This window comes from Microcebus murinus, chromosome 9 (assembly GCF_040939455.1).
Source record: "Microcebus murinus isolate Inina chromosome 9, M.murinus_Inina_mat1.0, whole genome shotgun sequence".
In the NCBI taxonomy this organism is placed as follows: domain Eukaryota; kingdom Metazoa; phylum Chordata; class Mammalia; order Primates; family Cheirogaleidae; genus Microcebus; species Microcebus murinus.
This window is the reverse complement of record NC_134112.1, coordinates 19,991,696-20,017,357: the sequence shown is the minus strand read 5'-3', so window position 1 is coordinate 20,017,357 and position 25,662 is coordinate 19,991,696. Positions and strand designations below refer to the sequence as shown.

The 25,662-nt window shown below is 33.9% G+C and overlaps 1 protein-coding gene across 2 annotated transcripts in view; it reads left to right on the top strand.

Annotated features, from left to right (window-relative positions):
- Positions 1-25,662, top strand: part of BBS9 (Bardet-Biedl syndrome 9) — a 415,974-nt gene that overhangs the window by 119,640 nt on the left and 270,672 nt on the right. For both annotated transcript variants that reach the window (XM_012741281.3, XM_012741280.2), the window contains exons 7-9: positions 5,660-5,744; positions 11,735-11,918; positions 12,555-12,684. In XM_012741281.3, coding sequence (XP_012596735.1) covers positions 5,660-5,744; positions 11,735-11,918; positions 12,555-12,684 — 399 coding nt within the window. The remainder of the gene's footprint in view (positions 1-5,659; positions 5,745-11,734; positions 11,919-12,554; positions 12,685-25,662) is intronic.

Sequence of the window (25,662 nt, the reverse complement as noted above, 5' to 3'; positions counted from 1 at the left end):
GATGAGGAAGCAATGTGTAGGTTTACTTAATGTGTGAGTTTAATCTCACAGAAGCTCACATTGTTTTAACTGTGGTAATTCTCCAACATACCAATCTATTAAATTCATCTTTATCTGGGACTAAAAAATGCATACTTTATCCATTATGTGGATTTTTTTTATAATGGTAAGAATGCATGAGATGTGATTATTATGAAATGATGACAGTCATGAGGGTTTATAACATTAAGTACTGTGTTATACTTAGATATGCTTTCAAGTTTAATAGATTATGTTAAATGATAATCACTGGTGCAGTTTAGGTTGGGAGAAAGAATAAAAACTATAGGTTTGTTCCTTTGAGGCTTCATTTAATCTGTCTATATTCAGCTAATAGAATATAGTCAGTTAAAAGAATAGGCTTTTAAGACATAATTTATTTTCATTTTTGATATTGATACTTACTTTAAACCAGGCGTCCTCAAAGTATGGCCCACTGGCCACATGCGGCCCACCGAGGACATTTATCCAGCATTTACCCAGCCCGACATGTGTTTTTGCCGGGCTGCCTGTCCTGCTTAGCAGCTGACTTGTCCTGGGCCCATAGTGCGCATGTGTGGAATGTGTGCCGCCCTCCAATGGTGTGAGAGACAGTGAACTGGCTCCCTGTTTAAAAACTTTGAGGATCCCTGCTTTAAACCCTGCTTAATTATGTTCATATAAGAACTAGTGAAGGCTACAGTGTGCGTAGGAATCACCTGGGCAGTCTATTATAAAATGAACATTTACAGATTCTAGTCCTCAGTCCCCTAGATTTTGATTTAATAGGATAGGGGATAAGACCCAGAAATCATCACTGTAAATGCATTCTCCAGGTGATTATAATTTAGGGGCACACTTTGAGCATTGTTTTTCTTTTGAAGTGAGAGAATTGTTTGCCCTTTTTTGGGGGGGAGGGGAAGAAGGCCTTTGGTACCACTGTTCACTGGGCCATGTGTGTCCAAACTTTGGATCATCTTTTATTCTCTTTTCCTTTCCTTTGCCTGTTAGAATTTCTTAGTCACTAAACCCTGCCCTTTCTACCCTTAATTCTTCTTACTCAGCCCTTGTTTCCCATTCCCATTGGTTCAGGCCTTTATTTTTTCACTGGATTTCTTGGTTTTTGTTTGTTTGTTTTACCTCTAATCTAGACTTTGAAGAGTCCTTCTCAGATCTGTCCTTTTAAAACACCTCTTTAAGCTAGGATAATTTTCATTTCTCATTTAAAAATTTAGACTTTCTTATACTGACATTCAGTATACTTTATAATCCAGTCCCATTTTACCTCTATGATGTGGACTTTTAGATTTGGAAGGCACTTTTAAAGTTAACTGGTACAACTATCCTCCTTTTTTTTCACCTCCTAGATGTATTATTGCCTGAAACACTGATTTTTTTGCTCAATATCATATACTGCTTTCTTGTATTATACTGGAATATTCCAGAGTATGTCTTGCACTATTAAGTTTCTGGTAGCAGAATCTGTCTTAAACATCTGTTCACTGAGCAATTCATTTCATTTATTAAGCAATTAATTCCCAAACATTTTCCAAGAGACTTCTCTGAATGTAGTCAAACAAGAACTGTCTCTTGTCCTTAAGCAGTAGTCAAACAAGTGTGAGAGGCACCAAGTCACTTAGCTACTTCAGTCCCTTGTGCTGCAGGCTACAGCTACAGCAGAGGTTTGTATAGAATGCTGAGGAGGCCTAGAGGTGGGACCTCTAGATAATAGTTGAATGTTGGGAGGCTGCCTTAAGGAGTTTACTTGCCATGAGTTTTATTTTCTCTCCTTCTCTCTTCCCTACACTTTCCCCAGCACACCTGTAGTAGCTCCTATTACCATGCTAAATAATAGACTTTATGTAAGTATTTTAAAATGTATTTGTTGAGTTTAATTGACTATTTTAAAAAGAAGATTGTTTTCTTCACCCATTTTTACCCAAATTGAAATATTTGTGTTCTACATATACATTAGGGGCTTTTCTCTCTTTCGTTTTTTGCACATGCTGTCTCTTATGTCTGAAATGTCCTTCCTTCCTTCTCTGCACATGACAATTATGCCTGGAAGCCTCCCTGCTCCCCTTCAGTTCTTCCCTGACCTAGACATAAGCAACATCTCTTCCTCCTTCATTTGTGGAGTTTTTCAGTGCTTCCCTTAAGTACTATTCCTTTCACTGATACTATACATTTGCCTTTTGTTTTTTTCCTTGACTGGGCTGAGTGCTTTCTGATGGCAGGAATTTTGTATCCCCTGAAGTACCTTGCACTGTTCCTTGCTGAGAGTAGGTTTTTAGCAAGAACTTGAGGAAGGAGTGAAGTGTGTCAGGAAAGCTTCTGCTTTGTTACTGGCACCTTTCAATGAAAATGATTCTTGCTGGCATGGTTGAGAATGTGTTAGCTATAGTTGAAATGAACATAATAATGCTCTGTATCCAGAGCTTCCATTTCTAGCAAAGTTCTCTGGGTTACATATCGAGGTTCTCAAACCTCCTGGTACCCTTTCAGGTGACACTTATGTTTCATTTGAAAAGAAATGATTTCAGAGGGTTTACTTTTGTGCTCTGTGACACCTCAATCTATATTTTAGTTACTTGCTGCTATTTTTATGATGTGATATGGAAGAGCGCTAAATTATATGGTTGAGTTTTGTTACTGGTGCACTATAGGACTTGTTAAGCATTTGTGACTAGTGGGTCAAAAAGTACCACTGTTTCTGTGGGCTTGTTGTATTTGTGATTAGTTAGTGCCTGTCTGCTCTGAGAAACACATATGGTAATTTTTCATAAAATGTTGTTACAATGAGCCTGATTATTCTTTCAGAAGTCTCAACAAGGGAATTTTATTTTTTAGCTTATATCACTGAACACTTGAGTGCTAAGAAAAAAGATCCAGGTGTTTTCTTTATTTCAGAATTTCCAAGTCTGTTTAGAATTGTTTGGTTTTAGAAATAGATTTTTATATATGTTATGGGTCACAGTTAAGAGAAGTTAAGGAAGAACCATAAAATAGATGCTATTGTAAGTTTATAATCATCTATTTTGCTGTCAGTAATGTTGAAGTAATAAAATATTCTTCTGAGCTGTCTTTCAGGAAGAAAAATGGTCTAGATTTGGAAATCAGTAGTCAATTTTGGCTGTGTCTTTGCCTACTGTTTTAATGAGGCCACTTTAGAGGCTAACTTATTCCTCAGATGAAATAATAACTCTTTGTAGTCATATAAGAAGCTTCGCATAGCCCAAAGAGCTCTGGATGTTTGCAACAATCTCATTAATATCCATGTAATCCTCTGGTAGGTTGGTGTCTGCAGAAAATGAACAACCTATGTAATTAATTGCCTGAGGTTAGATTTCAGAGCATGACCAGCTCTAGGATGATGTTCTAGTCACCAAGGCATGCTATTTCTGTTATTATGAATTGAGAATAGGAAAAATACTCCTTTTTGGAGGTCAGAATGTGAGGGTCAATTATTTGGAACTTTTGGTGCCTTTGGGATTTTGAAGGTCAGTGTCAGAAGATACAGAGAAATTTGCTGCAGCTGCCTATGAGATTTTTTTTTGTAAGGATTTATAAGGCTGAGATCTTCTCCCTCCTACCTCACGAGTCCCGTGACTCATTCTTCCCTGTCATGCATCTTTCCTGAATTCCTGTCATGGCCTTTCATGCTTCTTTCACTGCTACGTGCATTTGCTTGCTATTTGCTTTGCCATACTTTCTCCCTCTTTACCAGCATGATGAATTTCCATTCATTTCTTTAAAACTTAGCTTTCTCTTCCTAACTTATACCGAGACCCTATCTTTTCCATCTCAATTACATGTTTCTGTCACTGTGTTCCATCGGTACTATGTGTATACTTTCTATTTATTAATTAGCACAGGGTACTCTGAGTTACACTTAGTTGTCTATATAGTAATTTCCATAACTAGTTTGAGAGCTCCTGATAAGTACACATCATTTAGTAGTTTTTTCCATTGTTAATGTTTGTATTAGATCCCTACTATATGGTTACGGAATGAATGAAATTCATATACATTAGGTTTTCATATTAAGTCTGATTTTTTATAGGCTATTGTAAGTTTGTTATCAGCTTCTATGCCTTGTGAAGACAGTCTTAATTCATAGTCAGCCAGTATTCAACTGAAGTTGGAGGATTTTTACAAATTTATTATTCCTGTTTGAGACAGGATGGTTTCAGAGTTGGTACATGACATCTGAATATCACTGTACATTTTAATATTTATTTAGATATTCCACATTGCCTTCATTCATTCATGTCCCTGATATTTATACTCTCAGACATCTTTCTCTTTGATAATGTGATATATCTGAATATATCTATTTTAAAATTTTCCTCCTAGCTATGAAGGAACAATGAAAGGAATTTTGAGTCAATAGGAAGGCAAGGAATCTGTCAGCCTGTAGTTTCTTCATTTAGAGTAGGATTATTCTAAAAATATACCATTAATTAATGGGAAGTATAGAAATTTCAATATTATTAGCTATATTAATCATTTCTAGATTAGATAATATTTATAAATTATTTTTAAGACTGATTTGAACTAAATGTCACTATTGAAATAGAAGCTATGAAATAATTATAGAAGGTCACAATGTCCATAATGTCCATTATTAAGAACTTATTACATACCAGGTAAACTATTAGATGATTGATCTCTACTTATGTATAAATCTGTATCTGTCTCTTTATCAATTTATCAATAAATATTTGTGCACTTAATATACACCAGATACTATATTAGGCATTTTTATAATTATAAATTATTTAATCCGACTGGGCACGATGGTTCATGCCTGTAATCCTAGCACTCTGGGAGGCTGAGGCGGGCGGATTGCTCAAGCTCAGGAGTTCGAAACCAGCCTGAGCAAGAGCAAGACCCTGTCTCTACTATAAATAGAAAGGAATTAATTGGCCAACTAAAAATATATATAGAAAATATTAGCCTGGCATGGTGGCGCATGCCTGTAGTCCCAGCTACTCAGGAGGCTAAGGCAGCAGGATTGCCTGAGCCCAGGAGGTTGCTGTGAGCTAGGCTGACGCCACGGCACTCACTCTAGCCTGGGCAACAAAGTGAGACTCTGCCTCAAAAAAATATATATATAATTTATTATTTAATCCTATTAATAATATTTGACTTAGAGATTATCATTTCCATTTTATAGATGAGGAAGCTAGACACAGAGTTAATTGCCATAATTCACTCAGCTAGTAAGTGGGTTAGCTGAGGATTAAATTCAGTTTTTCTTGGTTCTGTAGATTATGTATTAATAATTTTTACTACATCTGACTGCTTTGCATTATGTTTTTCTGTCTGGTGGTTAGGTACTACATCTTTCTTGTTCACTGTTACTTGTCACATAAAATTCTAATGGAAGTGCCTTGGTTGAGCTGTTTTTCCAATATTGAATAACTGGGACATATAGTTATAATTTCTTTACCATGACAGTTTTACATGGTCTCATTTCACAATATCATTCAATGAGAGTTCAATCTTGAATTTTACAGTTTTTAAAAACCAATGAAAAAGTGATCTATAATTATAGATTATTTGCTTTTAAAGTTTAAAATAATTTACACTTTTAAATTATAAAGTTACTTACCATTTTCTTATATCTTTAATACAGGTACCAAGTACTTGCGTTTGCAACGGATGCAGATAAAAGGCAGGAGACTGAACAGCAAAAGCTTGGTTCTGGAAAAAGACTAGTTGTAAGCCCTTTTAAAATATATAAAAATTTCAGTAATGCCATATCTAATCACAGATATTTGTTAAGAATCAGATTTCCTGGGAAGAACATTTAAAAAAATATATATTTAAGTCACTTGTCTTTTCTATGTTATTATTATATGAATGATCTAAGAATTTAGTTGGCTATTATATCAGATTATGGAGCTCTACCATTAGAACTATAGATGTCCAGATGGGGTCACTTTTTTTTTTTTAAATCAAAGTCACTTTTATTTGAATTAAATAGAAGATAATTGACAGTAAGGAAAGCTACACATTCTGTATATTTTAATGATGTCATTAAATTAAACCCACATCAAACCTTCATTAGAATAATTACATGATTTTTAAATCAGATTCAGGTATCAGTGAATAACTCTACAACATTGAAGACTTACATTTTCAGAGAAAAGCAACTTAGCAATTATCTTTATGAAAAATAAATGATTTTACTGTCTTTTTTCTTGTGCCTCAAATCTTATTTTTTTTAACTTTTAATTGTTTAATTTCAGCATAACTAAAGTGATTATAAACTAACAAAATAAAAAAAGAAAACATTAAAAAATACTCTTTTAATATGCAAAATTTTATACATTATATTCCTCTGCATTGTCTTTTTTCTCTGGCTGCTTTTCAGATTTTCTCTTATTACTTATTTTGAGAAATTAGATCATCATGTATGCTTTTCTTTCTCTTGTTTTTGAGCTTAAGATTTGTTGAACTTCTTGGATCTGTGGATATCAAGTTTTCATAACACTTAGAAAATTTTTGGCTACTAGTTCTCCAAATATTTCTACTTAATAAGCATGTGACCAAATATATAAATAAAAGTTAAAAATGTACAACTCACAGAGGTAGAATTAACTCAAAGGCAAAGGTGGAAGTTTGATAAGTTGAGCAGTAGTTTGAAGAAAATTGTAAATGATGAATTCTCCATTTAATGGAAATTGGAGAATAGATGGTGATTGTGAACTCTTCCTCATCCTGAGACCCTCCATAGACAACAAGGAGAAAAGTAGAAGGAATTAAAAATTATGATGGAGACAGTGAAGTGAACTTGAGGATACACATGAAAGAAATTGAATGGAGAAATAATGTGGAATTTAGAATACTGATGAAATAAGAGCACCAGAGAAGACCATGCAGAATTTTCTGCATTAGGAGACAGAAGTTAAGGGAAATGGTAGAAAGAAAGGATAACATGGAGTCAAGAATGAGATGAAGATATATTTTTTCAGTAGTGGTAAAATGTGTAAGAACATAACAAATACAAATGTGACATCATTTTGTACAGAATTTAGAAGCTCCACAGTAATAATAGTTAAAGTGTAGACTTTCAAATCAGGTAGATCTTGAGAGCTATACTTCTTTTTTAAGCAAGTTTGAGCAAGTTTGTTAAAATTTACTAAATCTTAGTTTCCTCATTTGCAAAATGTTGATAGTATCTATTTATAATAGATAATGTATTATAATTAGATAAATTATATATATATGAAGCACTTAGCAAAATGTCTGGATGATGAGGGTGCCAGTGATAATGGTGACCAAATTGTCTTTTGACTTCCTCCTCAATAGTAGTCTTCTTCCATTTGTTTCTTATAGTCTATATTTCAGCTACATGGGGCTTCTCATTGTTCCAAATATTCTATGGCTTTCCTTCATAGGCTTCTGCATATGGTTTTTCTACTGTCTAGAATATGCTTTCTTTATCCATTTGCAGTTATTTATTGATACTGCTCAATGCCTCACACTGAGGATGTATTTTGACAACAATTACAGTTGAATGATATTTTTAATTCTCTATTAATTAATGAATAGACAAGAAATAGCAGTAAAACTTCCTTTTATTACATGACAGTCACTTGGCATGAGTGTGATACCAAAGAACATTATTAAATCTATTGCAGAAAAACAACTTATTCAATAGAATGCTTTCAGTAAGGTAGTTGTGGGAACACAGTTAATAGCTTCCTATATTACTCAGAGCTATCTTTTTGTTATTTGCTGATTTCTTTTATTATTATTATTTCAGTAGATTTAGGGGTTACAAGTGTTTTTTGTTACATGGATGAATTGTATAGTGGTGAAGTCAGGGCTTTTAGTGTACCCATCACCAGAATAGTATACATTGTATCCAATAGATAATTTTTTATCTCTTAGCCCCAACCACGTTCCCTCCTTCTTAGTTTCCAATGTCCATCACACTACTTTATGACCATATATACCCATCATTTAGATCCCACTTATAAGTGAGAACATATGGTATTCATTTTTCCATTCCTGAGATACTTCACTGAAGATAAAGGTCCATTCACATTGCTGCAAAAGATGGTATTTCATTCCTTTTTATGGGTGAGTAGTACTCCATGGGTATGTGTGTGTCTGTGTGTGTGTATGTATTTATGTGTGTATGCACATACATTACCCACTCATTAGTTGCTGGACACTTAGGTTGATTTCATATCTTTGTAATTGTGAAATGTGTTGCAATAAACATTTGGGTGCAGGTGTCTTTTTGATATAATGACTTCTTTTCTTTTGAGTACTGGTATTGCAGAATTGAATGGTAGGTCTACTTTTAGTTCTTTGAGGAATCTCCATACTGTTTTCCATAGAGGTTGTACTAATTTATCTTCTCCCCCAACAGTGTGTAAGTGTTCCCTTTTCACCACATCTGCCCCGACATCTATTGTTTTTGTCCATTGTTATTATCTTTTGGAGGAGTCTTTAGGGCTTTCTAGGTATAAGATCATGTCGTTGGCAAACAGGGATAGTTTGACCTCCTCTTTTACTATTTGGATGCTGTTATTTCTTTCTCTGGGCTGAATGCTCTGTCTTTAATCTGCTTGAACAGGATAACTATCAGCCAAGAATTTTATATCCTGAAAAATTAAGTTTCATAAATGAAGGAAAAATAAAGGCTTTCCCAGACAAGCAAACACTAAGAGTATTTGTCAACACTAGATAAACCCTACAAGAAATTCTTAAAAGTGCTTTAAACATTGTTAAGCATTGAACATAAAAACTGATACCCACCAATGTAAAAACAACCAAAAGTAAAAACTCATAGCTCTTGTAAAATAGTAACACAAGGGAGGAAACAAAGCAACTAGGTAGCAATCAATATGATGACTGGTAGTATCTCACATATCAATATTAACATTGAACATAAATGTCTAAATGCCCCACTAAAAATATACACATTGGCAGAATGGATTAAAAAAACCAACCTAAATATATGCTGCCTCAAGAAACCCATTTAACTCCTAATGATAACTATACACTCAAGGTCATAGGGTAGAAAAAAATATTTAACACAAATGGAAACCGAAAGTAAGCAGGAATAACTATTCTTATATCAGATAAAATAGACTTTAAATCAACAACAGTATAAAAAGACAAAGATGGTCATCATATAATGATAAACAGATCCATTCAACAAGAAGATATAAAAACCCTAAATATATAAGCGTCTAACACAGGAGCTCCCAGATTCATAAAACAAATACTACTAGACTTAAGTAAAGCAATAAACAGCAACATCATAATAGCTGGTTCCACTGATAGAACTAGACAGATCATCAAGGCAGAAACTCAGCAAAGAAATGCTGGACTTAAGTGGGACTCTAGAACAAATGGATCTAACAGACATTTACGGAACATTCTACCTCCAAACTACAAAATATACGTTTTGGAGCCCATTCCCTTCTGGCTTGTAAGTTTTCCCCTGAGAAGTTTGCTGTTAGTCTGATGGATTTTCTTTTGTAGTAAATTACTTAATACTTTCATCTCGCAGCTTGTAGGATTTTCTCCTTTACTTTGACTTTGGCATGTCTGATGACTATGTGCCTTGGAGATGTCCTGTTTGCAATGAATGTTTCAGGAGTTTGACGACCTTGTATCTGGATGACTAAATCTCTAACAAGACCAGGGAAATTTTTGTTTATTATTACCTCTAGTAGGTTTTCCATGCTTTTTACCTTTCTTTTTCTTTCTAAGGGATACCTATAATACATAGTCCCAGAATTCTTTTTTTGAGACAGAGCCTTTGCTTTATTGCCCTGGCACATCAGCCTAGCTCACAGCAACCTCAAACTCCTGGGCTCAAATGATCCTCCTCCTTTAGCCTCCAAAGTAGCTAGGACTACATGCAACAACACCCAGCTGATTTTTTTCTATTTTCAGTTGCCTGGCTAATTTTTGTTCTATTTTTTAGTACAGGGTCTTGCTCTTACTCAGACTGGTCTCGAACTCCTGACCTCAAGCAATCCTTCTGCCTCAGCTTCCTAGAGTGCAAGGATTACAGGAGTGAGCCACTATGCCCGGCCTACATAGTGCCATAATTCTTGAAGACTTTGTTTATTTTTCTTCATTTTTTGTTCTTCATTTTTGACTGTCTGGGTTAATTCAAAGGCCTTGTCTCAAAGCTCTGAAATTCTTTCTTCTACTTGGTCTAGTCTGTTGTTAAAACTTTCCACTGTATTTTGTACTTCCCTAAATGTTTCCTTCATCCCAGAAGATCTGTTTTTTCCAAACTATTTATCTCTTTAGTGAATTTTTTATTCATGTTCTGAATTTTTAAAATTTCTTTGTGTTGGTTTTCAACTTTCTCATCAATCCCAGTGAGCTTACTTGTGATCCATATTTTGAATTTCATACCTGACATTTCAAAAATTTCTTTTTGGTTGGAGCCCATTGGTAGGGAGCTAGTGTGATCCTTTGGGGGTGCTGAAACAGCTTGTTTTTTCATATTTCCAGAGTTCTTATGCTGATTCCTTCTCATATGGAATCCCTTCTCTTAGATCGAAACAGATAGCTTTGTGGTTCACCTGTTCTCCTTTGCCAAGAACTCCATTTTTCAGTGTAGAGAGGTATAGGTATGCTGCTTTTCAGCTCATGCAGGTAGATACCCATGTTGATGTTGCCAGCCATTTGAATTGCTTAGACCTCAGACCCTTGGGAGAGTGTTTAGGTGCCAGCAATGGTGGACTAAGTTAGGTAATCCCCAATTACCAGACCCCTAGATGGCGTGCTTGAGTCCTGGGTAGACCAGATTGAGAACAAGCTGGCAAACTTGCTCTCAGGTCTCCCTGGGTTCAAGTGCTGGCTGTGATAGAGCAGTGTGGGGTACTTTCCTGCTCCATAAAAATGTTCAGTCAGGAGAAGGGTACATGCACTGTGAGCCTGGACCAGGAAGGGTGGACCCCTCCCTTAGGGGTCAAGATTAGCAGAGGGTGGCAGCTGTGGGACATGCAAGGCACTCATACCTCCCTGTCTCAACAATGCTAGTGGTGGTCTCTGTCCTTGAGGGGCCTCAGGAACATTATTTGCCTGTTCATTGTGTATAAATCATCTCTCAGAGTCAGACACACGTTAGCCTGAGTCACAGACACTGACATATAATGCTTGAATGCTAGCCTACTACAGTGCAATGAGAAATATAACTGCCATGGGACTGACATTCATGTCTTATGTCCAGTGGAATCTTTTCATATAGGTAAACTGTACTTGAACCAAATAGTATTTGAATTATTTCTTAGTGTTGAATTCTAGTTTAGCTTAAGATAGTTTGATGCACTATACTGTTCACTATACTGTCTCCCTCCTATAGATTGTTCTTATATACACACTGGCAATATTGCCTTTCTTACCAGCCCCATTTGGATTTCATACCTTCTTTAAATATTTTAAATTTCTAAAATAGATAAATACTTAAGATCATGTCTTGATGGCCAGAAATCCATCTGTATCTTTAATGTGACTTTTCATATCTGTTCTTGGATCTGTTATTTGTTGATTATCATCTAACTTTGAGAGCTTTCTTGTTTCCTCTGTCCAGATCTTTTTTTGTGAGTGAAGCCATCTCACTGTTATTGCCATGTACTAGCAATTTATTAGTTTGTATTGATATGAAAATAACTGAAATATTCTATGTTTAGCAACCAAATTGATCCTGAGTTTTTCTTTGCAGGTGGATTGGACTCTAAATATCGGAGAACAAGCCCTTGATATATGTATCGTCTCTTTCAATCAGTCAGCATCTTCTGTTTTTGTTCTTGGAGAGAGAAATTTTTTTTGCCTTAAAGATAATGGACAAATTCGATTCATGAAGAAGCTTGATTGTAGCCCAAGTTGTTTTCTACCATATTGCTCAGGTGTGTAGAAAGATTTTCTTTTATCTCTTTCTATGTGTCAAGGCTATGTTATATACTTCAGAAAAAGCTACACTCAGACATATATTTTAAACATATAAAAATATTTTTATATTGAACTTATAATGGAAATTTTAACTTTCAAAGTTTGCATAGAAGTTTGAATAGAAGCACAGATTTGGTTTTGTCAGTCATTTTACTTTGTACGAAATGACTTGTAAAATTGGCTTCCAGTATACATTAATATGCTTTCCATAATGTGGCTGTTCGATTCTTCCAAGAGAACATCAGACTCTTTTATAAGCAGAATAGTAATGTATAATAGAATGACTTATCTGTAGTGAATGCCCAGTAAATCATTAGCTTAAATGTGTTATTAATGAAATTCATGCTTTCTAGATGAAATGCAAAAATGTTGGCCATTATCTAGTTATAGTTTCCAAGTCTGTAAAATGATTCTTTTCTTTTTGATATTGGTGGATTGATGTTGGAAAGTAACATTTTATTACTTAAGAATTTTATACATTAAAATCAAGATATTAGAATTAGTTTATGACATAAATCCCCTAAAAGGGATGTAATACACTGATGCAAATGACTATTTTCTTAGTATCCTCTTTCTTTATCTTCAACCTACAGTTTCTGAAGGAACAATAAATACTTTGATTGGAAACCATAATAATATGTTGCATATTTATCAGGATGTGACACTGAAGTGGGCCACTCAACTTCCCCACATTCCTGTAGCAGTAAGAGTGGGCTGTTTGCAGTAAGTGATTTAATTTAACACAGTTTTATTAGAGGATCTTAGTCAAGGAATTCTTTAGAAATTTTATGAAATAATGGCAAGTGATTTTATTAAAAAATGACAAGTAGACATTATAGTGTGAATGTCAATAATAGAAATAAATTTAAAATATAATTTTCGTTAGGATGAATATAAAAAGCCTTAATTAGCACTATTAATCATTTTCATTTAGTATTACTAGCAAGATATCCTTCGTAAATTAAAGAAAACTTTTGAAGATATCAAGGAACTGGTTTATATTTAAAATATAAAAAGATTTCTTTTAGCTTTTGGTAGTTCCATTTAGAGATCATATATTGATAGACTGTGAGAATATTACACTTGTTCATAATAAGGTTAGACCTTGCTTCACACCTTATTGTGTCAAGTACAGAATTGCTAATGATCATGTGTTTAAGCCGTTTAGATTTTATTTTATTTTTATTTTTATTCATTTATTTATTTTTGAAGCAGAGTCTTACTCTGTTGCCCAGGCTAGAGTGCCGTGGCATCAGCCTAGCTCACAACAACCTCAAACTCTTGGGCTGAAGCAATCCTGCTGCCTCAGCCTCCTGAGTAGCTGGGACAGCAGGCGGGCAACACCACAGCCAGATAAGTTTTTCTATTTTTAGTAGAGACAGTTCTCACTCTTGTTCAGGCTAGTTTTGAACTCCTGACCTCAAATGATCCTCCTGCCTCAGCCTACCAGAGTGCTTGGATTACAGGCATGAGCCACTGCACCTGGCCTAAGCAGTTTAGATTTTAAATAGGGCTACTTTGCATTTAAAATGAAAAAATTCATATCTTAACATTAAATTTATAAAATTTATCAAAAATGAGATGAGACATCTAAGTGAATAATTTTTATAGGTCATTAGTATAAAAGGTGAGAGCCTAACAAATTTTTTGGCCTCTCAGATTATGTTTAGGAATTAAAAATCTCAGCAAATGTGTAGAAACACAACTTTCTATAAAACTCCATAGATCCCTAGATCTATCCAGTTCTGCTTATTTAGAATATTTTATTGCTCATTTAAAAACCATATGTAAAATTCTTTAATGACATCTATAATATCTGATCAGGATGAGTTGTCCTCCCACATTATGGGGTTGAGTGTGTGGTATTGTTAAAGCTAAATAAAGAGCATTTGTATTTGCATTAATGGTTAATGTAAAGACCGAATATTAGAAAAATGGAAACAGTGTTTTGAAAACACTGAATGTTTTTAAAAGAAGTTGCTTCTTTATGTTTTATGAAAAAAGACCATCATATAATGTTAATTGCTGTGCACTTAACACAAATTATAGTTATTTTGTAACTGAAAAATAATTTAAAATGTTGAGATTGGCTTTTGCAACATCCAACAGATGGTCTTTTTATTTCAACCAAACATTTAAACTCAACAGACATTTTGCATCAGATTTACTTAGAGGGATTTAGAACAGGAAAAACATCTTGCCAGCAGGGCCTCGTCAAGTATTTCTCTTCTGGAAGAGTAATTCTTGCAGCAGTCCATATATCCATCTAAGAGCTGTTCTCTTTGGCCCCCTATCTGACAGTTCAGGTGCAAGAAGAAAGATCTACACTGGTGGGTACACAGCCGACTGGCTAGGCTTATAATCTCCATGTCCCTCAGGAGCCGATATCTTTAAATACTTAAAAAAATTCGGGTTTTGTGTATATTTTTGAGCACAGGTGACAGAGAGACCTTATTGAGAACATTTACTTGAAATAACTTTTTTTTTTTTTATTTCGGCATATTATGGGGGTACAGATTTTAAGGTTTCAATAAATGCCCATGCCCCCCTCCCCCCAGAAATACTTTTTTATACATGTTAATATTATGTACAAGTGGTATATCCATTTCAAGATTCAGCATATACAGACAAATACAAATATATGGCACTTGGCAGATGTTTATTATAGTTTTTAGTTTTTGGTCCAGACGCATCTTACAAGTTTAGGGTCCAATAATAACTGAAATTATTATGAGTGAAAAGCCGAATTTTCACATAAGTATGCATCATGATGCTATGTTAAAAAGTAGCCTGCCACATTTTATTTTAGTACTTGTGAGTGAAGGTTCCTATTTCTCATAGATTTTTTAAGATCACAGTTATAAATAATTAAATTCACTCCATTAGTAATATTTCATTAGTATTTTCCATAATTAATATATCATAATAAGTTCTAATCATTCAACTGAAGGTTTTTCTTATTTTTAATATACTTTAACATAAAAGGATGGGATTAGATGGTATTTGGAAGAATTTCATTATAATTTTTATTAGAATTTTAAAAGTAATTATTACTAATGTAGGTATAATATATTTATATTTAGAAATTATTATTTAAAATTATAAGCACTGAAATATTTTTTCTCTTGTATTTTATTACTTTTAGGGTTAAACCTTTTTGGTAGAAGCTTCCTTGGCTGAATGTGTTTATTTGTAAAGGAAATTGCTGCTATTTTACTATGTTTCTTTTCAATGAATAAGAAATATTGAATTTGGGTCAAGTTGATGCAATTATACTTAATAACAGCATTTTGCTCAGAAACTAAGATGCTTTATTTCCTCCCACTCCCACCTACTTGGCAGTCTTAGTCCTCTCTACCTTGTTCATTATATACCAGTTCTAAATCTGTGTTTCCTTCTTCCTTTTTGGAATAAATCTCATTCTTGATTAGATGGTGTTATTTTAATTTAATTATTTTAATTTTGGGGGTTTAAATTATGGGAATATGAAATAAGTATGCAGGTTTATAGAATCAGAGGAGCCTGACTGTGATAATGTTCTTAGCTATTACTGTTTTCCTCTCATTACACGAAGTAGCTATGGATGCCTGGCAAAAGCATCTTACCTATGCCGTGGTCAGTTTCCTAAATGGCAAATAAAGATCATCATTTATCAGTAACATTATTCTCTCTAGAGATATCACATATATCTAAAAGTGGAAGTCTATTTGAATTAAAGTTCAAAGTGGTGAGAATTAGTTGGCAGCCCACAGCCATAGTGCTTTAAAATCTTATTGCAGTTCATTTTTTATTATTAATATAAACAGTTTTGTCTAGGACTTCTGTGTTTTTCTTCTTAGGCTGTGTACAAAATAGTAACTTAGTTTAACTTTGTCATTTAATGTTTTGTTCTTTAGCTTTCATTGATATAGTATTCATGACCAGAATGTTTCTCCTATGTCTTCTCTGGATGTTCAAATGTCTTTTGTCTTCAAGACCTAGCTCAAGTCACATAAATAAGCCCTCGCTCCTTACCATGGTTTCCTCTGAATTTATATCACATTTATAATTATGTTGGTGACTGCTGTTCTATTTTCCTAAATCCTCAACTGGATTATATGCTCGTTTTCAATTTTTGTGTATCACACTGAATAATCAATTGGAAATCTGAGCATATGGTTTATGCTTGGTAAATACGTAAAAATCATTGTTGTTTGTGTGTATATGTTGGGGAAAGGGTGTGGCTTTTAATTGAAAAACCTTTTTTAAGTATGAAAAAACTGAGACTCACAGAAGGAAAGATCCTATTTCTTTCAAACCAAACTTATTAAGAAAACATTTTAAATTTCAAAATGATTTTTTTCTTTCTTTTTTAGTTTAACTTTTGATGCTAATTTGTCATCTTTTTACGTTATAGAAAGAATGTGAGTCTATACACTTTTTGCTGTGCTATATTTTTAAAGATTTTCTTTATGGCTTAATATTTTACATAAAATTTGCAAATATTTGTAGAATTTGGGTAAAGCATAAATTCTGATTTTTCAGAGCATCTGCATTTTTATTGATATTTTCCTCTATTTGTTATAGCTCAAGAGTAGAATGTTAGTCTTTCATTACTATATTTTTCTGTCAATTTTTTTGCTAAGTAAGTATTTTTGGTTTATATATTCTTTTTCTATGTTATTTAGCTTATATTTATGATAGCTATCTTATTTTTTTTGGTGAGTTTTAAAATTTATATCAAATGACCCTCTTGGGTTCCCATTTAATGTTTTTTTGTTTGTTTGTTTGCTGCTTTTTTCATTTGTTTGCTTTGAGTTCACTCTGTTATTAGTTATTGGTATGGTGTTGTCTATGCTTTTTCTTTTAACCTGTCACTTTATTTTGGGTGTGTCTCTTGTAAAAAGAATTTAGTTGGATTTTTCAACCCATTTTGAAGACCATTATCTTTTAATTAACACATTTACGGTTATTATGATCATTTTTCATCTTTTGCAATACTGTCTACTTTTTTTTTTTTTTTTTTTAGACAGAATCTCACTCTGTTGCCCACGCTAAAGTGCTATGGTATCAGCTTAGCTCACAGCAACCTCGAACTCTTGGGCTCAAGCCATCCTCCTGTCTCAGTCTCCTGAGTAGCTGGGACTACATGTCCATGGCAGGCAAATGTTTTCTATTTTTAGTTGCCCAGCTAATTTCTTTCTATTTTAGTAGAGATGGAGTCTCACTCTTGCTGAGGCTGGTCTTGAACTCCTGACCTCAAGTGATCCTCCCACCTCGGCCTCCCAGAATGCTAGGATTACAGGTGTGAGCCATCATGCCTAGCCAGTAAGCCACAATTTTCATTGTCCTTTTGTCTTATCCTTGTATCTAAATGGAATCAGAGCTCACTACTATTTCTTTTACTATTCTTGAATTACCTTCATCTGGTTCTTGACTAGTTGAATTTAATTATCCTGTAGTTTTGAGGAAAGTCTTGTAAGTGTTCTTACATGCTTAACAATTGTGTATTGCTTTTATACTTGCAGATCATCTTAGCTTCCCCCAGAATTTTGGACTTTCCATTTGGTATTGACAGTTGCTATGGAAAAGTCTGAGGCTAGCTTAAAATTTTTTTTTAAGACTTCGTGTTGGATGAATTACTTTTTCTGTCTGGGTGCTCATTTGATATTTTTTCAATCCTTAACGGATTAAAAATTATTCCTCATTAATTATTTATATATTTGTTTTATTTGTATTTGTGTGACTTTTTTTCATATCTCTCTACCTTGTTCTTGAGTTTGTTTTAGGTTTAGGTTTATTTATTCTAGTTTTTATTTTTATTGTTTCTAATGTGGTTTTCATCCCCTTTATCTTTTGTTTGAGCTTTTTCAAAGAAAGAAAAAATTATGTTCCGTTCATTTTGTTGGTAAAATGGTTATTTGTCTGAATTTTTCTTTTGTTTCCATAGGAAGTTTTTGTTGCTATGGATATTTTCTGTCTTTTGCTAATGTTCCCACCTCCTTCATATCTATCTTTTTTGCTTTGTTTTTTGCAATATCTATAATACAATGTCCCCTCTTAATTATTTTGCAATTATTGCTCATTTTTAAAATGATAGCAGCAATTTGCTGAAGGACCATGTGGGGAGTGATGGGTGAGTAATGAGCTCAGGCCACCTGACTCTTTTCACCTGCTCCTTGTGTTTATTTTCTCCTTTGCCCTGGGGGCCCATCTTCCTCAGTTTTCAGGGTTTAGGAGGTTAGTGGTTGTAATAGAACCCCCAACTAGCTCCAGTCACAGGACATTGGTGCTAAGAATCAGTGCCTGCTGCTTGTCCTTCTGTCTTCATTGTTTAGGAAGCTAACTGATTGATTAAAGCACAGGTAGAGGACCACATCTTTTGCTTCATCTGTGGTTTTCTGATGTTGTACCTCCTGCATCTTTCCCATGCCCTTAGATCTCATCCCACTGGTCTAGGACCTGACTCTATTTTGCTTGAGGTCTGAGAAGTCTGTGCCAGCTCTTGGTATCCTATTTTACTGTGGTCCAGAATTTAAAATGTTTGATAGAAAAAATGTGCTTCAGAGTTTGTTGATTGTGACTGCAATCATTTCTGTGTTCACTTTCCCCTTTTTTGCGGTGGTGGTTATTGTAGTATTTCCTGCTGTTTCATGGTAAGTTTTATGGTGTTATCTCTGACTGGAAGCCATTTCTTTATCAGTTGGTGTTTATTGTTGCTAGGGAAAAATCTGTGGACAACCCTATTTTTGTTTTGTCATAGGTAACCAGTTCTTTATGTTTGGTTGCTTATGGAATGTTTTTAATTTTCCCTGTAAATGCCACATTTGCCACAATATATCTGTATGATATTGTTTTCCTTGGTTTATTGGGAATGTAGTAAATTTAATTTTTTTTAACTGCTGAAGAAAGCAGAAGCAAAAACAAAGACCACATTATCCTCTCAATAGATGCATAAAAATCATTTGACAAAATTCAATACCCTTTTATGATAAGAATGCTCAACAAAATAGGCATAGAGGGGCTTACCTAAAAATGATACAAGCCATATATGACAAACCCACAGCAAATGTCATACTAAATGGGGAAAAATTGAAAGCATTCCCACTTAGAACCAGAACAAGACAAAGTTGCCCACTATCTCCACTTCTGTTTAACATAGTACTGGAAGTCCTCGCTACAGCAATCAGACAAGAGAGCAGAATTAAGGGTGTCCACATGGGAGCAGAAGAAATCAAACTCTCACTCTTTGCTGATGACATGATATTATACCTAGAAAACCCCAAGGATTCAACCAAGAGACTCCTTGAATTGATAAAGGAATTTGGTCAAGTCTTAGGATACAAAATCAATACATGGAAATCAGAGGCATTCATATACGCCAACAACAGTAAAAGTGAGAACCAAATCAAAGACTCAATTCCCTTCAAAATAGCAACAAAAAAACCAAAGTACCTTGGTATTTATTTAACTAAGGAGGTAAAAGACCTCTACAGGGAGAACTATGAAACACTGAAGAAGGAAATAGCAGAGGACGTAAACAGATGGAAGAATATACCATGCTCATGGGTTGGCAGAATCAACATTGTTAAAATGTCTATACTACTCAAAGTGACCTATAGAGTCAATGCAATCCTTATCAAAATACCATCATCATTTTTCACAGATATAGAAAAAAATAATTTAATGCTTCGTATGGAACCAGAGAAGACCCTGTATAGCAAAATCGATCCTAGGCAATAAAAACAAAATAGGAGGTATCAATTTACCAGACTTCAAACTATACTACAAGGCTATAGTCATTAAAACAGCTTGTGACTGGCACAAGAACAGGGACATTGACCAGTGGAACAGAACAGAGAACCCAGATATAAAACCATCCTCAGACAGCCAAGTAATCTTCGACAAAGCAGACAAAAACTTACACTGGGGAAAAGAATCCTTATTCAATAAATGGTGCTGGGAAAACTGGATGGCCACATGTAGAAGACTGAAACAAGACCCATACCTTTCACCTCTCACAAAAATCAACTCATGCTGGGTAACAGACTTGAACCTTAGGTGTGAAACTATTAGAATTCTAGAGGAGAATGTTGGAAATACCCTTCTAGACATTGGCCTAGGCAAAGAATTTATGAAGAAGACCCCAAAGGCAATCATAACAGCAACAAAAATAAACAAGTGAGACCTGATCAAATTAAAAAGCTTCTGCACAGCCAAAGAAACTGTCAAGAGAGCAAACAGACAACCCATAGAATGGGAGAAAATTTTTGCAAGCTACACATCTGATAAAGGGCTGATAACTAGAATCTATTTAGAACTCAGGAAAATCAGCAAGAAAAAAATCAAACAACCCTATCAAAAAATGGGCAAAGGACATGAACAGAAACTTCTCAGAAGAAGACAGAATAATGGCCAACAAACATATGAAAAAATGTTCAACATCTCTAATCATCAGGGAAATGCAAATCAAAACCACAATGAGATATCACTTAACTCCAGTGAGAATGGCCTTTATCAAAAAGTCCCTAAACAACAAATGCTGGCATGGATGCGGAGAGAGAGGAACACTCCTACACTGCTGGTAGGACTGCAAACTAGTGCAACCTCTATGGAAAGCAATATGGCGATACCTCAAAGCGATATAGTAGTAGATCTACCATTTGATCCAGCAATTCCACTACTGGGCATCTACCCAAAAGATCAAAAGTCACTTTATGAAAAAGACACCTGCACTCGAATGTTTATAGCAGCACAATTCACAATTGCAAAGCTATGGAAACAACCCAAGTGCCCATCAGTTCATGAGTGGATTAATAAAATGTGGTATATGTATACCATGAAGTACTACTCAGTTTTAAGAAACAACGGTGATATAGCACCTCTTGTATATTCCTGGATACAGCTGGAACCCATTCTACTAAGTGAAGTATCTCAAGAATGAAAAAACCAGCACTACATATACTCACCAGCAAATTGGTATTAACAGATCAACACCTAGGTGGACATATAGGAGTAACATTTATCTGGTGTCAGTAGGGTGGGAGGGGGGGATAGGGGATGGGTATATATAACCACAAAGAGTAAGATGTGCACCCTTTGGAGGGTGGACACGCTTAAAGCTCTTACTTGAGGGGGGACATGGGCAATATATGTAACCTTAAACTTGTACCCCATAATACGTTAAAATAAAAAAAGAAAAAAGAAAGCTTTCTTATGTTATATCTTTGATTATTTCTTCAGTTCTGTTTGATATAGTCTGTCCTTCAGGAAAACTAATATCTTTTGGTTGGCTATTTTCTATTCCCCAAATCAGCCATTTTATTCCCCATTATTTTCATTTCTTTGTCATTTTTTCCCGTTTCCTGGGTAAGTATCTAAAATTTGGGTTCTGTATCACTGTTTTGAGCTTCCATAGCATTGGTTTTGATTTTTTTGATGTCTAGATGGGAGATTTTTTAGTCTACTGAGGTGATATCTTTCTCCCAACCATTTCCCTCTATCCTCCTGCATCTTTGGTGCTATTAACCAGTGTAGTACATGGCAAATTATAATTCCCATGATGTACTAGTACCAAGTACATCTTACTTTGAAACATGTTACAGTGCTTATTTTGGAACTCTATTTCTGAGCATATCATATGCTAGTGTTAATTTCTGTTCTTTACTTGCCCAGTTTTATAGAATTTGCTACCTCTGTGGAAGTAGATGGAAAATATAAGGGGTTAAGGGCAGTGGTAGAGGTTGGATAGGTTAGGGTAGGTAGGTATAGATATGTTGCTTTAATCTTAGGTCACTAACAGATATCTACACAGTTTTCTGAACCACAGTGGGGCAGAGGTTTAGATTTGGGAGGAAGAAAGAAAAATCTTCCTACTTTTGTTCAAATGGTCTCTGTGCAATGAAGCTTGGTGGTAGCCATGAGCTAAAGCTGCCTTTTGGCTTCATATGCTTCATGATTAGTCTAACTTCATTTTAGGGTTGGAATTTATTACTTAAGTGGTTGTTTTACTCTCTTTCTTCTCCCCTTATTTCTCTTCTCTCTTTTCAGTAATTTTGTGTGGCTCTGCCTTTGTCTTTTTTCTGTTCCTCCATGGCTATTTTAGTTAGCTTTTGGAGAGATTGCATTGAAGGCTGTTGCCATATTGAATTGAACATTTCAGAAGAGCCTAAGGATCATATTATTAGATTACAGAGAAAAACTCTAATTGGGAATTAGACTGGAATAATACTAAATTTAGGGATTCTTTGGAGAGACTGGCAATTTTTGAGTTCTAACTACCTGTTAATTTCCAAAAATAATTTCTTTTCAAGCTAGAGATTGAGAAGTGTAGGTTTTTGTAAGGAAAAATTAAGAATAAAATGGCAGCATTTTTAGAAAGATGTAGTCTGACCTCTTCATTGTACACAGCATTATACTGTCCATAGTAATTAGATAGCCCACTATCCTTCCTGTCCAGTTAATGTTTGGTCTTATTTTGTGCAGTGTTCATTATAGGCAAATTCTAGTTCAGTGAAAGAATTTACATATTTTCATGAAGTTTGACATTAACATGGAAATTGTCCTAACTTTCTCTCCTCCCTATCATAATGTAGTATTTATATTCTTTTGGAGATTTTTAAGAAATTGTGTTTTTAGTTCTAACTGATACTTTTGGTGTAATTCAATTAGGTTGAATTTATCTCATTTGCAGTGTTTAATGTTACTGAATTTCAGTGTTTCCACCATTATTTTTTCTTGAGAAATTAATCTTTTTCCCTCAGTTTTTGCTTGTTTTTTTTTTCTTGTGTTGTTCTGTTTTGCCTTTTCATTCTACTTGGAAAGTCAAAAAATGTCTTCATTTTGTATTAATAGTGATAAATCAGTTTTTATGAACCCCACTATGTGACTTAAGTGGCAGAAGATTATAATTAAGTTTATAATCAGAAATTTTATTAATAGGATGAGATAACCTCTGGCTTTTGGGAGTCCCTATAAGAAGACGGAGGCTTCAGTTGGGGCTTGGTGAGCTTGCTAATGTAATGCAATAGACTATAATGTAGCACAAGGAGTTTGAGGGATAGAAGAACAGAATTATATCATATTTAGTATAATTTTGTCTTCTTATTGTTGGTACCTTAATAAGCATAATTTGGACCAATTATTTATTTCAATCCCATTGAAGAATTTTTGGGATAAAATGAGTTGCATGAGTATATTTTCATTATATACAATCAAAAGTCTTTATAAGATGATCTCTAGATCTTATATCGATTAGACTTAAACTGGAAAATCATAAGAATTGTGCTTATAATGTCCTTAGAGCCACGTGGCTCAGCTATCATTAACACATAGCCTGTCATTTTGGTATATTACTTTCATAAACTGCGGTATGACTACTTTGATAAGTGTTTTATTCCCATGGAAAAGACTTTGTGGTAATCATAATTTAAAAAGCCAAATCTTATTATTTGTTCATTGGAGTTATAACTCTCAGAATTATTCTTATAAAAGTTAGAAATCTCCTTCTTGGCTCATGTTTTCATTACCACTTTATTTATTTATTTTTTACCCACTCATTCCCTTCACTCTATCACTTTATTTTTTAATGTAATAATGTAAAACACAGCATCCTGCATTCTCATGAACAATATCACAGTAATTACAGTTCCAGATTGTTTGATTTTGTTACATTCCATAGGAAATCTGTTCAATTTGTCTGCCAGAGATTTTAGAAACACTGTATAGCCAAGGATAAGGAGTTACATTTAGAATGCTAGTTGGGCTTATGATTTTCTGTTTTATAAATTAAATGTTTCAGTACTAGAATTCTACTTATTACCACATATTTCCACTGAAAAACTTCTTTTGACAGACTATCATTGAGACTGTGAACGTCTCTTAGTAATGAAACTCTTGATCTCAAAATAATCTATACTGGTAGCGAAAGTGCTTTTGTTTTGGGTTCCTGGTTCGCTATCCCATAATGGATATGGGGGAGTAGGTTGTTTGATAAGAGTTGTAGCCAGCAGGAAAGTGCTTTGCTTCAAATAGTGTAAGATAAACAGAAACAAAGCATAATACAAACAAACAAAAAACAATAATAATAAGAAAAGGAAAAAAGGAAAAAAAACAGCCTTGATGAATTTCCTCTATCTTTAAAAAAATATATTTGGGAGAGTGATAGTGCGTTTTTATATCTCAAGAGAACAATGTTAATAAAAATTATGAAAAACAAGGTTGAAAAATAAAATATATAGTCAAATAATCATATCATTTAAGACCCTTTTGTAACTTTATCTTGAAACTTCTAAGTAAATTAAGCTCACCTGATATAATAGGGCTTTAACTCTTGATTATCTGATCTCTGTGATCCACAGAATCTGTAAGTGAACAAATAGAATTGTATTCAGTGGTTTTCCTTTATTTAGGTAGAGAAAATCCACTGACTTTTGTTTACCAAAAGGCATTTTACTATTTAAAATAGGTATCAAATAAAAGGGGAGTTACCACCTGCTTTATTGACGTACTGAAAAAATGGCAGATACCCATATAGTGTTTTGAGTGTGTAATATTTGAAACCATAGAAGGCGACTGTTCTAATTCAAAGTTAAATTATTTGTTTTACTTACGTAGAAGATGAAAAAATATAATCATTGATGATTAATTCATTAGTAAAATAATGTAACATAATGAACTGTGTTCTAATTAGAACTTAGGTTTTAAGCTTGATAGCCTTGGCTATATAAAAACTTTGCTTAGTGCAGAAAGAAAGATTTATTTTCCTTTTACCCTTGTATTTAATCAAAAATTATCTTTGATTTTTATTAATAAATGTTTTAGAATAAGAATATCTTAATATTTGTAGATAGCATATAGTACATATTATGAAGATGTTTTATGAACATATATTTGTTGGCTAATTAGTAACATGATATTTCCCCAGAACTCTAGTAGTTCATATGATGATAATAGCTAATTTAAATCACTCACTCTCAGTGCTTTGGACATGTTAATATATTTAATTCTTTTAAGAACAGTTACTATAATGTCCCCATTTTATAGATGATGAAACAGAGTCATAAAAAGATCAAATAATATTCCCAGGTTCATAAACAAACTTGTAAACAATGAATTATAGCCTAAGTAGGTTAGTGGTATAATATAGAAAAGCAGAACATGGTAGGGCCCTTCAGATTATTTAGCCTACCAGATTGCTAGAAGTCCCAACTCTTTTTGTTCCACTAAAAACTCATAATTTTCCCTTCCTAAGATAATTGCTTCCCTTTCAAATTAGTGCTGTTTAATAGTCTATCTAACAAGAAGTATCTTTAATTTAAAGTTATAATGGTAAACACCTGTAAAAACCAGAAAGCAGAAGCCTAAAACAGAAGTTATTGCTTTTGGAATATGGGACTGAGGGTGGAAGAATCTGGATGCATTCCTTAAATATCTTTTAGAAAGTCTCAGGTATTCTAAAGATCAACTTGAGGCTTTGGAAAACTAATGATGCTGCCAAAGCTCTTTCATTTAAATCTAAAATAGTTTAGATGCATTAGATTTAAATATTAATCATTTAGAATGAATGGAAAAGGAAAGATAAAATTATTAAGTATTTTAATTAAAAAGAACAGTGTTGTAGAGAACTATTTCTTTTTCTTTAAAGGAAGTTATTGCTTGTAAATTAGAAATTACTAGTATTTCATTCAGTGGTCAAAACACAATGAAAAAATAGTACCTTTT